We start from the raw sequence: 14,359 nt of genomic DNA, 5'->3' as shown, positions 1-14,359 counted from the left end.
AACGTAATTGTAACTCTGTCGTTCGTGTTCGAACGAGCGTCCTTTAGGTCTCGCTCACAGCGTTCGTCCTCGATTTCATTGGGGACAGAACGTTCGGTTTTTGGTGGTTTCCCTATAAATGATGGAAAATGAATATGAATGATGAATAGTAAATTTTGGAAAGTATATGAGATGGAATGAAAGTTGTGATCTTTGAACGTGCGTTCCAGGTAGGAACGACTCTTGAAAAATGTTGGAATTTGTAAAGTATGACTGTGGGAAGTTAATGCTGGCTATTCGATCCTGATGTTCCGTGAGTGCTCGTCCTCATGTAGAGGGCGCACGTCATGCGTGGGAACGGTAGGAGGTCGTCGTCCTTAGAGGTACTTTGGACGAACGTACTAACCTCGGGTGGCAGCTGATGAGGATGCCAGTTACCACACCACCCGGGTGCGCGAACGCCTGTAACTACGCAGAATTCATACAGTCCGGACGGTCAGTCTAGTGTTGAGTTTTTATTTAGTACGTACGTTAAAGTGTGTTGATATGTGATGAATGCGTGCGTTGATATGTATGTGTGCAATGAACTGTTTACTTGAATTTGTATGTTGATGCATGAGTTAAATTACATAAGCTTATCCTGCGTTTTCCTTGTGTTGTCTCGTTTTGTACGTCCGTCCTGTCATTGCAATGATCATCCGTGTGGATGTGAGCAGAAGGAGACGAGCGTTTGGGAGAGGCACTGAACGAAGAGAACCTAATAGAAGTTGAAGTGAAGACCGAGCAGTGAGACGCTCGGCCAGTAGTATAGGTGCTTGTTAGAGTGGTCGTTCGACCTACTCATTAGTTCCTTTTGAGTTTTTAGACCATTCGGTATTTGTTCCGTGTAAACCGTTCGGTCAGGGTTTTATTTTACGTTCGACCTTAATTTGTAACTCTTGTTGTAAAACGTGCAGCTTTGCGCGTTCATTCTTTATGTTATAACTGTACTCAAGGACGTTCGTCTTTGAGCGTTCGTTTTCGATTTCTGTTTTTAGTTGGAAAACTGTTTTGAATTATTATTAAAAGTGATTTCTAATTATATGGTTTATGACTGTATTTTTGGGATGTCACAGTAAGTAACTATAGAAATATTAATATTAATAATAATTACTTATACCCTCTATTTGTATATATTGAGTTTTTTAATAAAATTTTTAAAATAGATTATTTGGACAAATTATTATACATATATGTTTTGTTACGAAAATTTCATGAAAGGTAATGTTTAAGAACTGTTCCAAGCTGTCCTGGGCTTTGTTATTGACCAACAGCAGTAGAAGTTTGTGTCCCACACAATGACTTCCACACCTACCAATCACTCTACCATCTATTGTCCAAACAGGTCACCGTCTTCCTTCATCCATCAGCAACGACACAACACAACCCAATTTCTTCTCTTTCCTCTTCGCTTTCCTCCATGTTCTTCCGTAAGCCATCACCAACTACCCCTCTGCACTCTCTTCCTTCCCAAACACCATCCTTCTCGAAATCCAAAGAACCCCACAATCACATAATCACCAACAAGTTAAGGTACACCATCTTCTTATCACTCTTTCTTCTTTCATGGCTTCTTCTTCTTCGCCATCACCATCCCCTCACACCATCACAAAACCAAACTACCACAACATGCCAAGGATCAGGACCGTTGTTCTACATCTACGCCCTCCCCTCGCGCTTCAACCTAGGACTCCTCCAACGTTGTCAGAACCTTAACATCTACACCAACATGTGCCCCCATGTCGCTAACAATGGCCTTGGCCAACCCCTTCCCACTCCCTCCTGGTACGCCACACACCAGTTCATCGGAGACATGATCGTGCACGCGCGTCTTCAGAACCACCCCTGCCGCACCTCCGATCCCCACGCCGCCCGTCTCTTCTACATCCCCTTCTATGGTGGTCTTCACGCTTCCAGCGTCTTCCGTGAGCACAATCTCACCCTCCGTGATGCTTTGGCCGTCGATCTTGTTGACTTCCTCCAGAGTCAACCATGGTGGAAAAGGAACAATGGTAAAAAGAACTGTAACCTAAATCTCCCTGCATTATTGCTGCATTATATATATTATATATATATATATATAATGGTAAAAAGGAAAATGTGTTTGGTTACGTGTAGGGAAAGACCATTTTGTTGCCGTGGGGAGAACAGCGTGGGATTTCATGCGCACAAAAGATGGACCCGACTTCGGAGCAAACATCTTCCTTAACCTACCCACTGTCCGAAACATGTCGGTGCTAACAGTGGAAAGACATCCCTGGCAAGGACACAACCAATTCGCAATCCCCTACCCCTCCTACTTCCACCCCAAAACCCTCTCCGAGATGCTTACGTGGCAGAACACAGTTCGCCAACGCCCTCGTCCGTTCCTCTTCTCCTTCGTCGGCGGCACGCGTCCCAACCTCGCCAAAGCCAAGGTCCGTGACCACATCGTGACGCAATGCGACGCATCGGAACGCTGCGTTTTGGTACAGTGCGCCAGTGGTGATGCTCGGTGCCACAACCCCATGAATGTTCTGGAAGTTATGAGCAAGTCCACGTTCTGTCTTCAGGCCCCCGGAGACTCCTTCACGCGCCGGTCAACCTTCGACTCGGTTCTTGCTGGGTGTATTCCCGTGTTTTTCTCAGAACATACTGCTTATACACAGTACGTGTGGTATTTTCCTACGGAGAGGGATACGTATTCGGTATTCATAGACGAGAGAGAGGTGAATGAAGGGAAGAAGAGGATCGAAGATGTGCTTGCGATTATTGAAGAGAAAGAGGTTGAGAAAATGCGTGAGGTGGTCATTGGGTTGATCCCGAAACTCACTTACACGCACCCCGATGCGAGTGGAGTTGTTGGGTTTGAGGATGTTGTGGATGTCGCGCTGCAACAGCTCTCACGGCTCGTTTTGGACGAAACCAGAAGCTTGGTAAGCGCCGACATTTGAACATGTTGAAGCGCGTGCATGGCAACATGACATTTTTATAAAAGAAATGAATAAAAAATGAAAGAGTTTTAATCATGAATGGAAAAATTATAAACATGTTCATTTGTAGAAATAGTTCGATTTTTTAGAATTATATTTTAATTTAATGTAAGAAATTTATTTTTATTAAGTTGGTTTCAGTTTGTAAGAGAACTTCTTTTAATAAAAGTATTCATAAATAATTTTAACCACAGAAAATACAGGTTTGGGAAATAATCGGTAAGTCAGAATTGATTGCAATTATGATACATGTGTTTTGGTGACAAGTTTTAGCTTTTAATTTATCAATTGGGTTTGTTTAAAGGTATATATATGTGATTTTAGTCTTTTTCATTCATTCTAATATACTCATCTTCCATTAACTTGTCATGTGTTTTGAACATTAGAAAGTAGTATAGTTATAATACATGAAACAATCAATTTCACAAAAATGATTAAATTGTTAAAAGTAAAATTGTGTGATTATAAACTTAAAGCTAATCACATTCTGAGTTGACCAAGTTTTATTTTTTATTTTTTCCTTTTTCGGCTCAATCTGTGACCAAGTTGTGAGATATTAGAGGTGTAAATGGCGGTGGTGGCAGTGAATAGAGGAAGGTAGAAGCAATAAATGGAATCGTTAATAATGTTTGGGATTGTGTGTTGAGGAAAGTGACGTACATTTAAGGCAACAGTTTTTGGTTTTGTATTAATATCCCGATAGAGTATTTGGAGGAAGTTTTTCATTTTTTACCTAATTTCTTTATAATGTTTAATTTAACTAGGAAATTATTATATTATAGTCTTTGAATTTGCCACTCTGTAATATATTTCAATTAGGGTTTAGTTTTTTATTCTAATGCTATTATTATAGTATGGTAAATGCACAATTAGCGGAAGAAAAATGCTCTTTCAAGAAACGTTCAGCCAAATATTTGCGTACAAATTGACCAACACCATGTGGTCGCAATCCCCGTCTATTTCTTTGAGATTTGTTGTCATGCATGACTCGTCAAAAATAACGAAGAAAGAGTGTGTACCGAACACGTTTGACTTAAAAATTCTTAGATAATACTCCATCGCCTTAAAAAAAGTGTCATAATTTATCATCAGTTTGATTCAATATTCTTTTATTTATTTTATATAGTCAATGATATAAAGTTAGAAACACCATTCATGTGTGTACTGATTTGATATATGTGGTTTTCAAAATTTACACTACAAGAAGAAAAATTGTATTTAATATTAGGATATTTTTCGTGGTTGGGGTTTTATCCTCATAAGTGTATTAACAGCGGTTTTACTTTCTCTGAATAATCCAGCATCATAGATTACCAATAATTTTTAGGACAATTTCGATCAACCCAAGTGACCATGAAGACACTCATACATTATCGGTGTATCTCATGTCAACCTGACCAGGGGAATTCCTTGAAGAGATAGCGATGACAATTCGATTAAGGTAAACATGTTAATAATCAGATTTAACATAATTAAGCCATAAATATAATCAGTAATCTATGGAAAAATGTATAAACTCAAGTCAAAGGTGTCGTTGAAACTTTTAGCAACATATCTATTATAACATTATTATTAAACTGTTCGAATATCAAACTAACTTAAAAATTAAAGTATCTTTAACAGGTACATTAGATCGGATGGGAAAATGAAACATCAAATAAAAGAGTTAAGGAGTGAAGAAGATAGTATGAAAGAAACACTCAACCCCACAACCTAATATATACATAAGTCATTGTAAACTTCCACACAAATACTTAAACCTTTTGAAGATACTAATTTAATCCATATTCTTGTGGAGAAAATTATTAATATCCATTACCTTCACATTATTAATACGATATATATATATATATATATATATATATATATATATATATATATATATATATATATATATATATATATTAAACCGTGTTTAAACACATGTACACAACCATCGAGTATCTCATGAAAATATAATATGTAATGAAATTATATTTACTGTAAAAATATTTCCTAGTAACATATTTCCAACCATACTAGGTATAATTATAAAAAAAAATAAGTATAGAGTATTATTTTTTCAATTTATTTACCTTTCATATAGGCATTCATCCCTCTCCTAAAACTCAAATTCTTGATATTTGATTTCCAAAACCATCTTTTTCTACAATATTTATTGTATTTTTCTCTTCTTCTCTCTCTACTATATAGTACAAGTCCATTTTAATTGTTCAAAATCATAAAACACTTTAAACGGGGTTTAACTTGTTTATCATACATAAGGAGAAAGTGAACAACAAATAACAAAAAAAGTTGTTGATGATATATTTATATAAGAACGTGGTACAAATATTTTAGTTTCCATGAATCAATTTCAGAATATTGTAAGGAAGGCACAATTGGGTTCCACTAAAACACTCATTTGCATATATTTTATTTGTAGCTTCAGTAGGGTGAGCAAAGTCAAAAAAATAATATTCATTCCGATTTGCACAAGGTTTCCTTCTTTGGACACAAGAGTCAAAAATATATTTGAACCCTGAAAATGTAATAAATAAAAGCATCAGCTATGATCATACTAGAATACAAAAAACACATAAACTTTTTATTTCCTTTTTTATAAGAGATTCATGGGAGACGTTGTTTACCAAATTTTTCAGGAGAATTTCTAATTTTCTGGGAGAAATTGTAATTATCCAAATTAATAAAGTGTGAATGTGAGAGTTGGGTTTGCAGCTCTTGTAGCTTCACAGGGAGTTTTTCTGAGTAGTGCTTAACCTTTTGATTTATATCTTCATTGCATTTTTGGGAATATGGTGTCCTTATAACACATGTTGGTGTGCAACCAATTTCACCAATTCTACTTACTACAAACTTTCGAGCTCCAAGATCATAAATTCTCTGGAGAAAAAAAAAAGAATGAAGGAAACACATTCTTTCGGAAAATTTAAATACTTATGATATGTAAAATACTTAATTGAAAAGTGACATATTAAAATTTACCAATTACTACCTATGAGAAATCATCGTATAATTCAAATCATTTATTAAAAAGATTACCTTGATACGTGAAGCCAATTGTTCAAGTAGGTAATCTGCATATTTTTCTGGATTTAGATTGTTATTCGTTCCATTTGGATACTTGAAATAATTCAACATGTAATCATTAGATCCAATTGATAAGAGATATAACGAATTGGCCAAGTAATGCCTTAATTTTGTTTTGCTATGTATGCTTCTTGGAAGATCATTGACCACAGTTGAGGTGAAGTATTCAATTTGTTTGTCTAAAGACAAGCAATCCCCCTTCGTCACAAAATAAAAATATGATGAGAAAGAAACTGAACAAGAAATTTTTATTTGAGTCAAATATATTTCTTATTATGATGAAGTTACTTTTAAAGATTATATTTTTTCCCCATATTAAATGTATGTTTATTTTGTTTATGTATTTTATAAAAATTATCTAAAGCATCTTTTCAAAAAATAACATCTAAATTATTTATTATATCATAAATGGAGTTCCAATGTTAATTAGAATATAACTTCCATGTCTTGTTTGTTGAAAGGATATTTTATATGACTTTCATATAATGCAAAGAAGTAAATATATAGTTTTTAAAGATAAAACATAATTTTAGAAAATAGTTTGAGAAGAAAAAGCATACTAAACACTATTTATTTATTTTGAATCTTACTGTTCTAGTTGAATTCAAGATTCCACAAGAGCCTGATGCATAGTTAATCCCTCTTATTACTTGATGTCTCTTAGACTTGGGCACACCTAAGTACGGAGGTGGCATTGGCAAACTCAGTCTAATAGCTACATAAGGAAAAAAATGTAAAAAAATCTTAGTAAGATTGTTTTTTTTTTACATTTGCATGGAAACATTAAATCGAAATATTACCAATAAGGTCAGCAAGGGTTTTGCCATTGCTAAACCTTCCTGTGGAACAATTATTGAAGTCAATGCCGTACGGAAATGCATTTGCCTTGGCAAGTGTGTTGAGATTGTTGTTGTTTCCAGCATCTACAGTGGAATCACCAAAAACGTATAAAGCTGCCACAATCCTCTTTCTAGGATGTGAGGCATTGGCCAAGAATGCTAATTGTTGAGTTATGATTATGGAAATAACCCAGAAAATTTTTGAGCTTTTTTCCATTTTGTTTTCTTTTGGAGCAATTGAACAATGCAAATAATGTCTTAAATAATGGTTTTTATAGTAAGCATTATTGCTTCATTAGGAAAAGTACAACTCAAATGTTTGTAGTTATCTCTCAGCATGCTTTATTGTTTAATTCCTATTTTATTCCCAAATACGGTTTTTGTTATTCCTTTCCAAATTAGGTAAAGGGTAACTCATTCTTCTTTATTCTTCCCTTTTTCATCTATCTTTAGCTCCATCTTTCTTAATTAATTTCTAAACTTATATTTTTTATTTTTATTTTTGTGTAAATATAGTTTCTATAAGTTAGAAGGTAGCCATATATAAAATAGTTATGTCCAATCAAGTTCATTTTTATAGTATTTTTCATTTTTAAATCTCTTTATTGTAAATTCTTTTACTCTAATAAATAATTAATATTAACGATTAAGTTTTAAGAAAATGAATTGCAAAAGTAAAATGCGTGTGTAACTAACCCTTATTTTCTTAAATTTATTTCTCTCTTAAATTTGTTTCTTATACACCTTTCTTTTTAAAGTATGTTTTTATTTATTTGTGTTTATCACCAAAGAAAACTGTATGATATTAAATTGAGTACTTAGGTACTCCAATCCTTATGCATGACATTTACAAATGCAATTGTAATAGAAAGTCCTTTAATTACATTTTCCTATCAATCCTATATCGAGCATAATAATTTTCAAACAATTTGATTACAGAAGAGAAATCCTCTTTTTGAGGTATTTAGCCAAAAAATATGACTAACAATTCTTAAATATTGTAGATAAAAATTCATATTACAAAAGATAAGTAAATCTTTCTACTATGTCAAATAGGGCACTGTATCTTCATAACATTGCCTTAAATATTTCTCGAAATCTGTTGAAATTTTTTTCAAAAACTTCAACGAATTTTGAAATTTATTAAAAAAAAAAGCTTTTTGAAGAATGATATTTTTGAAATGTAGGAGTGTACGGAGAAGGGTGGAGAGGTGCATGGAGTAATCCCGCACTGTTTCGATACCAAAAGCACATCAATATATTTTGAATGTCGAATACCAAAAACACAATAATTCAAATTTTGTTTGGAGTGTAGAGTGTTAGGTATCCGCTCTTGATTTGTTATAGCAGTCAATCACACAACTAATACTTTTCTACGCTGCAGAAAAAGGTTCATCACCAAATACACAACATAAAATTGGCTACTGAGAGAATATAAAAAACATTAGGGGGCAATTTCTTACGTTGGTCGGTGTGATAACATATAGAACACCCATAATATATAAGTATAGTTTAACTTTGATACATTTTCTGTAAAAATCTCACCCAAGTAGAAACTCGTGGATTCAATCGTTGGTCGGTCATCTAGATGCTCCTTCTTTCACAGATACAAATATGACCATTTTTCACCAGATTTTGGTTTACAAATTGTACGGTCTATATAAGTAATATCTCATCTACACTCAGATTTGGTATCAATATCAATCAAAGTCTTTCTTTCATACACTCTAATAAATTAAAAATTGAGATATATGCAGAACAAATAACGGTTCCCAACTACTCAGTAATTTATTGACCAATCATAACTCATGTAAGAGACATTAGCATGGCCACCATCACCTAAGAGATGTGTCAAAAGACCAGCTTTATTTGCATCCAAGTAATTTATTATCCACTTTAACATGTTCTTCTCTTGTCCGAAATCCCCAGAGTACCTGCCAATATAATTATTTCTTGAGCAGAATGCTAAAGATTGCAAGTCGAAACCAAGGCTGCAGTAAAGCACAAACTGCTTACCACTTGAAAATTGGAGTGAGATGAATCGTTCTCTTCTCCAAGTCCACTTCAATTCCATCATTCTCAAAAAACTCTCTAGCTGCACATCTCAACTCTTCTGCTACTCTATAGGGTGAGAAAAACCTCACCTTTGGGCTCGACTTCGTGCCATTACAAAGGCCAAAGTGAACTAACGGATTCATTTTTACAAGAGCAAGCTGCATTTTGGTAGGAACAAGTGAATCATTATTGGTATGAGAAAGGAATGAATTGACTGGGAACTAGAAAAAAATAAATTAGAAAAGACACACAAAAGTTGTTGAAACTATAGCAATGGATAAATATCTTTGCCTTCAAGTTTCAAATAATGAATTAATGATGTGCAGAGTGGTACTTTTTTTTAAGTCAGCAACACCACCTTCCATATAGTGTCAGAAAAATAAAAGTTCTATATGTCATTGTTCATTTGAAGGCTTGATGGAAAGTATATAAAGAACATGATTTCGTCCCTAATTTACATGGTTGTTAACGATAAGGGTTCAGTTCAACCAGCATCAAATTATCCAAAACCTTATGCACAGACACTGCTTACCTCTAAGCGCCTGTCTCCTGAGCCAAAGGGCTTGATTAAGGAGTATGGTGACCTCCGATTGCTTCTGAGGATTCCATTTTTAATAGCACTAAGAGAATAAGGATGCCCTCCAATCAAGTAATGGAACTCAGAGAAGGATCTCCTATTAATCACACCTTCAGGACACCCGACTCTAATGACAGCATGGATGATCATAGCATTGTACAAATTTAAGAAGAAGGCAAGTGTCTCGTTTTCTGATAGTTCCAATAGATTCACCCGCTGCAGATCTTGGGTCATGTTTACATACCTGCAGTTAGGAAAACAAGAAATTTAACTTTAGTTACGCAAAATATGATACCTGCGCCACTTCGTTCTTTTCATGTTCTCTGTAAGTATATCAAAGTACATTCATTTCATAAAAAGTCAACTACATTCTTACCAAGACAGTGAACACAGAAGCAGGGCAAAAGTAAAAGGTTCAGCAGAGACAGCAAGTGAGCTGCTCAATCGGGAAATATTCATATTCGTACTATTAACATAGCATCCTGTTTTGTTATTATTACTTCATTATCATGAAAATCATTTTAAACCATCAATAACAAAAGTCTAGATTCCTTTCATCATGTTTAAGTAATGTAGATACTATATAGTAGTTTATACAGGAAACGGTTCAAATCACATTGCTTGAGCGAGAAAATCCAGGCATTGGCTTACATTCTCAAGTTGTTCGTTGAAAATTAAAATTTGCCAATCAGACTAATGATTATCAAAATTGATGAATTCAACAACAAAGCTTGACTAATTTAAAGACACTAAATAGGTAACGCGGTGAAAATCAATGATTAGACAGCCCAGCTTGTCTATTTGCATGTAATGAATTCATTATTACTCACATCAGAGGGGATATGAAATTCTGAAAATTGAAGATCCGCAAGAATAACCTTAGAATGAGCAAATATATGGTTACTCGGGGAAACAAAATCATGCATTGCATTCACAATAATATACACAAAATATACAACTTGGTGTATTTGTATGTGACACGACATACCTACGAAATTCTTCACTTTTGCTAATGGCCAGATAATCAATACGTTTCCTGTCTTCAGAAGCATAAGACTCAAGAATAGCACACATAATCTTGGTGAGCCTATCACACACTGCAGCTGCAGCCTTCGGTTCACTATCATACGTGGCACCACGGAAGTTAAAGCATTTGGAGATTAAGGGTTCGTGCTCAATGAATCTATAGAAGTGGTTTCCCTCCTCGAAATCATTTTCCCTAAAAATGGAGGTTGACAATGGCAAGAATAATATTAATGAAGGAGTGTAGCTCGTTTATTAAAATGCACTTGTTGTTTCATAAAAAATTCTTAACTTACCCGAAAACATGATGGATGAAGTGCTTCTTGCATAACTGTTTTCCAATCTCAACAGCCTAAACATATGTTTGTAATGGAAACCATTTAGTAGAAACTTTGCAGTTAGAGCAACAAAATTGGGGATCATAGTATGTTTGAAATTGCAACATTTAAAACAATATACATTATATTAAGAAACCAGAAATTATAAATGTCGCGTGCCAATTCTAAATCACATAATAGTCACTACAATGATTGTTGGCCTTAATTTTACTTTATTGATGAACTTTGATTACTGCTGCACAGGCAAAAGGCTAGTAACCTTACAAATGGCAGGCATTACTCGATTCCCACTATGAGCACTTTAATAATAATATTAATATATTTGATTTAAAATTTAATCTAAAACAATTTAAAGATAGATAATTACACGTATTGGTATAAATTATTTTATCAATTTTTCCTATTTTTTTATAAAATATCTATAATTTAGTCATTTAATTTCTATAATTTTATGTTACATTCATTTGTAATTGTCTTTACTATTCTACATTTAAACTAGTTAGTGTTAATGAATATTGTTGCATTTTACTACAACTTAAACTTTAATCTAAAACATCAAATAAAATTGTTCTATTTTGTTATAACTTTTAATTACTCGAATCACAACTAAAACAAATAATGATAATAATATATTTTTTAAAAATAAGGATTGATAAAAGTGAAACAGTTACTCGTGATTAGAGATGGGTTAAATTCAGATTAAATTTGCTTTTTAGCATCCGAAATATCCAAATTTCTTTATTGAAGTTTTAACGTGAATTTTGGAGTTGCTTATTTTTTTAATATGTTTATTCTAATAATAATTATCAAAACAACTTTTTTAAAAACATATTTCACTATAATTAAAAAAAATAGACACGCATGTTTCACTAGTTATTATTAAAAATATTTTTTTATCCTATTTTTTTATGTTTATTTCAATTAATACGTTATGAGATTTATTTTAATTTATAATAAAATTTATGTATCGAAACTCCAATTTTGACTAAAAATATATACATAGAAGGACTAAATGACAGTTAATTTGTACATATTTTTTCTATAGGCATCTTAAGTACTCAAGTATATATAAAATACTTACACTTTGTTGATTAAAAGAAAAGAAAAAAAAAACTAAAAAGTATACACAGGTTTAATTTTTATCGTTCTAAAAATAAAACGTTATGTCTAAATTAATATCTGTATAATTGATGCCCCTTAAGATTAATTCATTCTTATTTTTATCCTAATTGAATTCAAACTCAAAATTTAATAAATAAATAAAAAAAAATAGAAAAATAAAATAAAACTCAAATTGAGCATACCTTGGTAGGAGCGTAGCCATGGTGGCGAACCAGAAACTCCACCAACTCGCTCCCTGCAAAGCAGTTCCTCGCAATCTTCATTTTCAACACCCTGTCCTGAATTGGCAACCTCTGCCTCAAAACCTTAACTACCTTCAAAGTCTCCTCAGCCGCTTCTTCCTTCACTGTTTCCTCCGCCGCTTCATCGAACCCGTACACCGGAGCCGCCGGCCCCTCTCCTTCTGCGTCTTTCAATTGCCTCTCCAACTCCTTGTTGCCGTCCTTCCGCAGTGCGTTGAGCTCCACCAGCCCTCCTATCAGCTTTTCTCCAAAGAAAATCTTCGGCACCGTCGTGCTCCCCGTTCTCTCCCTCAATTCCTTATCCCGTTCCGTGAACACGTCCACATTTATCTCCACGAACCTCAGCGCTCTCTCTCTGAAGAAGCTCCGCACTGCGCTGCACTCTCTGCAGTTTGAGCGCGAGAAGAAGCTGATGCGGCGCTGTGAGAACGGTGCGTTCTTTTTTACCGCGACAAAGATTTTCAGTCCAGAGAGGTTGAACTCTGTCACGCCTTCGTTCTTGTTCTTCTTCAAAGCATCGTCGGTTTGGTGCTTAAGAGTGGAGATCCCTCGCGAGATTGCAGACGACAGCTCATGGCGGCGCTGGTGAAAGAACTTGCCAAATGCAGAGGAAACGGTGACGTCGTTTCGGAGTGCTGCGGTTGGGGGCACAGGCTTTGGGAGAAGCGCGTGAGGCTGCACGATTGGGAGCGTGGATGTAACGGTCAAGTTGTTTTGAACTTTTTGCGGTGAACTCAACGACATCGTTTCTGGTGCTGTGGATTGTCCTGTCGTTATTGGTTCTTCTACTTCCAAACCCATTGTTTGAGTGAAAGGAAAACTAGGTGGAAGTGAGAAGAGAGAAATGGAACTATGGTGAATTTAAACTGTGAGAGTTCTCAGATTACAAAGTCAGCACATTTAAAAAACATTTTTTAAGTTCTTATTTTACTATCTATTATTTTATCAATTATTACAATTTTTTTTTCTCAACCAAACGAAGAATGAATGTATTTAATTAAAGAACAATATAAAAAATAGGATATATAAATGAAAATAGGAAGATAATAATTTTTAAAATTATATTTACTTTTTTTATTGTATCAAACAATAGAAATTAATTTTATTTTCTCCCACTCTAATATTTTTCAGCTAAACAAACATTAAAAGACAAATATGAATATTCAAGTTATAAAATATAGGATTTAGGATTAAAAAAGTAGAATATGGGATTTTGACAAATGGTTAGTGTGGAGAGTTCGAGGAACTCTCACGTGACAGTGACGCAGACACCGTCTTCTTTTTTTATTGGTTTTTTTTTATAAATAATTTATTATTATATATTTTTATATTTATTTGACATATAATAAAAGATAAATTAACTATATAAAAGTTTAAATTTTATATTTTTTAAAAAAATAAAAAGTAAAAGTAAAAAAAGATGATTCGAAATGAATGTAAAAAACTGAGTGGGTCAAATAATATTTTTCTTCTTTAAATTAGTTTTTTTATTACGAAAATGCATATTTAGGTTTTGAATATTTCAAGGCTGGGTTTGGTTGTACTGTTTTGAGAATTCGAATCCACGTTCTGAACGTATTAAAAACTATTTAAAATAGTTTCGATTTAGTTTGTACGTCAAATTTAAATTCACCATAGAAAAGTAAATAGATTAGCCTTGAATTAAATCAGAAGTTAATCTTTAGATAAATTTCATTAGTCTTACATCATAGTTTTTACTCTAAACTGAAAAAATACCTAAATTAACCTATAGTTAAATAATCTATTCTACTTGGCCATGGAATACTCGAGTTAATTAAAATCATTAACAACGGTAAAATTTTGTTTGGCAAATTTTAACAACTGTACTTTTTAAATTTGAATTCAACACTGCTAATTAGCTGATAAACATTCATTACCAACGGCTTTATGATCATAATAATTAATATTAATTATTTTAAATATATTTAATTAATTTTTTTAATTAGTATTTTTAATTGAGTTATTGAAGTCATATTTAAAATAGTTTAATTTAACAAAGTCGTAATTGTGCATTCAAATAACTGAAATATTAATATATGTCCATGTCTATTTTTCATTTTCT

The 14,359-nt window shown here is 33.5% G+C and overlaps 3 protein-coding genes across 4 annotated transcripts; 1 reads left to right on the top strand and 2 right to left on the bottom strand.

Moving 5' to 3' along the window:
• Positions 1-1,295: 1,295 nt before the first annotated feature.
• Positions 1,296-3,058, top strand: LOC108335275 (probable xyloglucan galactosyltransferase GT17). Of its 2 annotated transcripts, none has more exons than XM_052869028.1 (2): positions 1,296-2,030; positions 2,113-3,058. In XM_052869028.1, exons 1-2 carry the CDS (start codon positions 1,439-1,441, stop codon positions 2,949-2,951), a joined length of 1,431 nt encoding a protein of 476 aa, XP_052724988.1. In that variant the 5' UTR covers positions 1,296-1,438; the 3' UTR covers positions 2,952-3,058. The 2 variants fall into 2 exon arrangements, with proteins under 2 accessions (XP_052724988.1, XP_017426742.1); XM_017571253.2 differs by having other exon boundaries at positions 1,297-2,030; positions 2,137-3,058.
• Positions 3,059-5,326: 2,268 nt separating this feature from the next.
• Positions 5,327-7,136, bottom strand: LOC108334973 (GDSL esterase/lipase At2g03980). The gene is made up of 5 exons (XM_017570892.1): positions 6,881-7,136; positions 6,671-6,795; positions 6,033-6,278; positions 5,621-5,873; positions 5,327-5,511 (listed from the first exon to the last, which is right to left on the bottom strand). Exons 1-5 carry the CDS (start codon positions 7,134-7,136, stop codon positions 5,327-5,329), a joined length of 1,065 nt encoding a protein of 354 aa, XP_017426381.1.
• A 1,260-nt stretch (positions 7,137-8,396) lies between these two features.
• Positions 8,397-13,146, bottom strand: LOC108335251 (uncharacterized). The gene is made up of 6 exons (XM_017571231.2): positions 12,217-13,146; positions 10,871-10,926; positions 10,540-10,770; positions 9,507-9,795; positions 8,936-9,132; positions 8,397-8,853 (listed from the first exon to the last, which is right to left on the bottom strand). Exons 1-6 carry the CDS (start codon positions 13,075-13,077, stop codon positions 8,700-8,702), a joined length of 1,788 nt encoding a protein of 595 aa, XP_017426720.1. The 5' UTR covers positions 13,078-13,146; the 3' UTR covers positions 8,397-8,699.
• Between the last annotated feature and the right edge of the window lie 1,213 nt (positions 13,147-14,359).

Source organism: Vigna angularis, chromosome 10, assembly GCF_016808095.1.
Source record: "Vigna angularis cultivar LongXiaoDou No.4 chromosome 10, ASM1680809v1, whole genome shotgun sequence".
Lineage (NCBI taxonomy): Eukaryota > Viridiplantae > Streptophyta > Magnoliopsida > Fabales > Fabaceae > Vigna > Vigna angularis.
The sequence above is the reverse complement of the archived record's forward strand: the minus strand, read 5'-3'. Positions and strand labels throughout refer to the sequence as shown.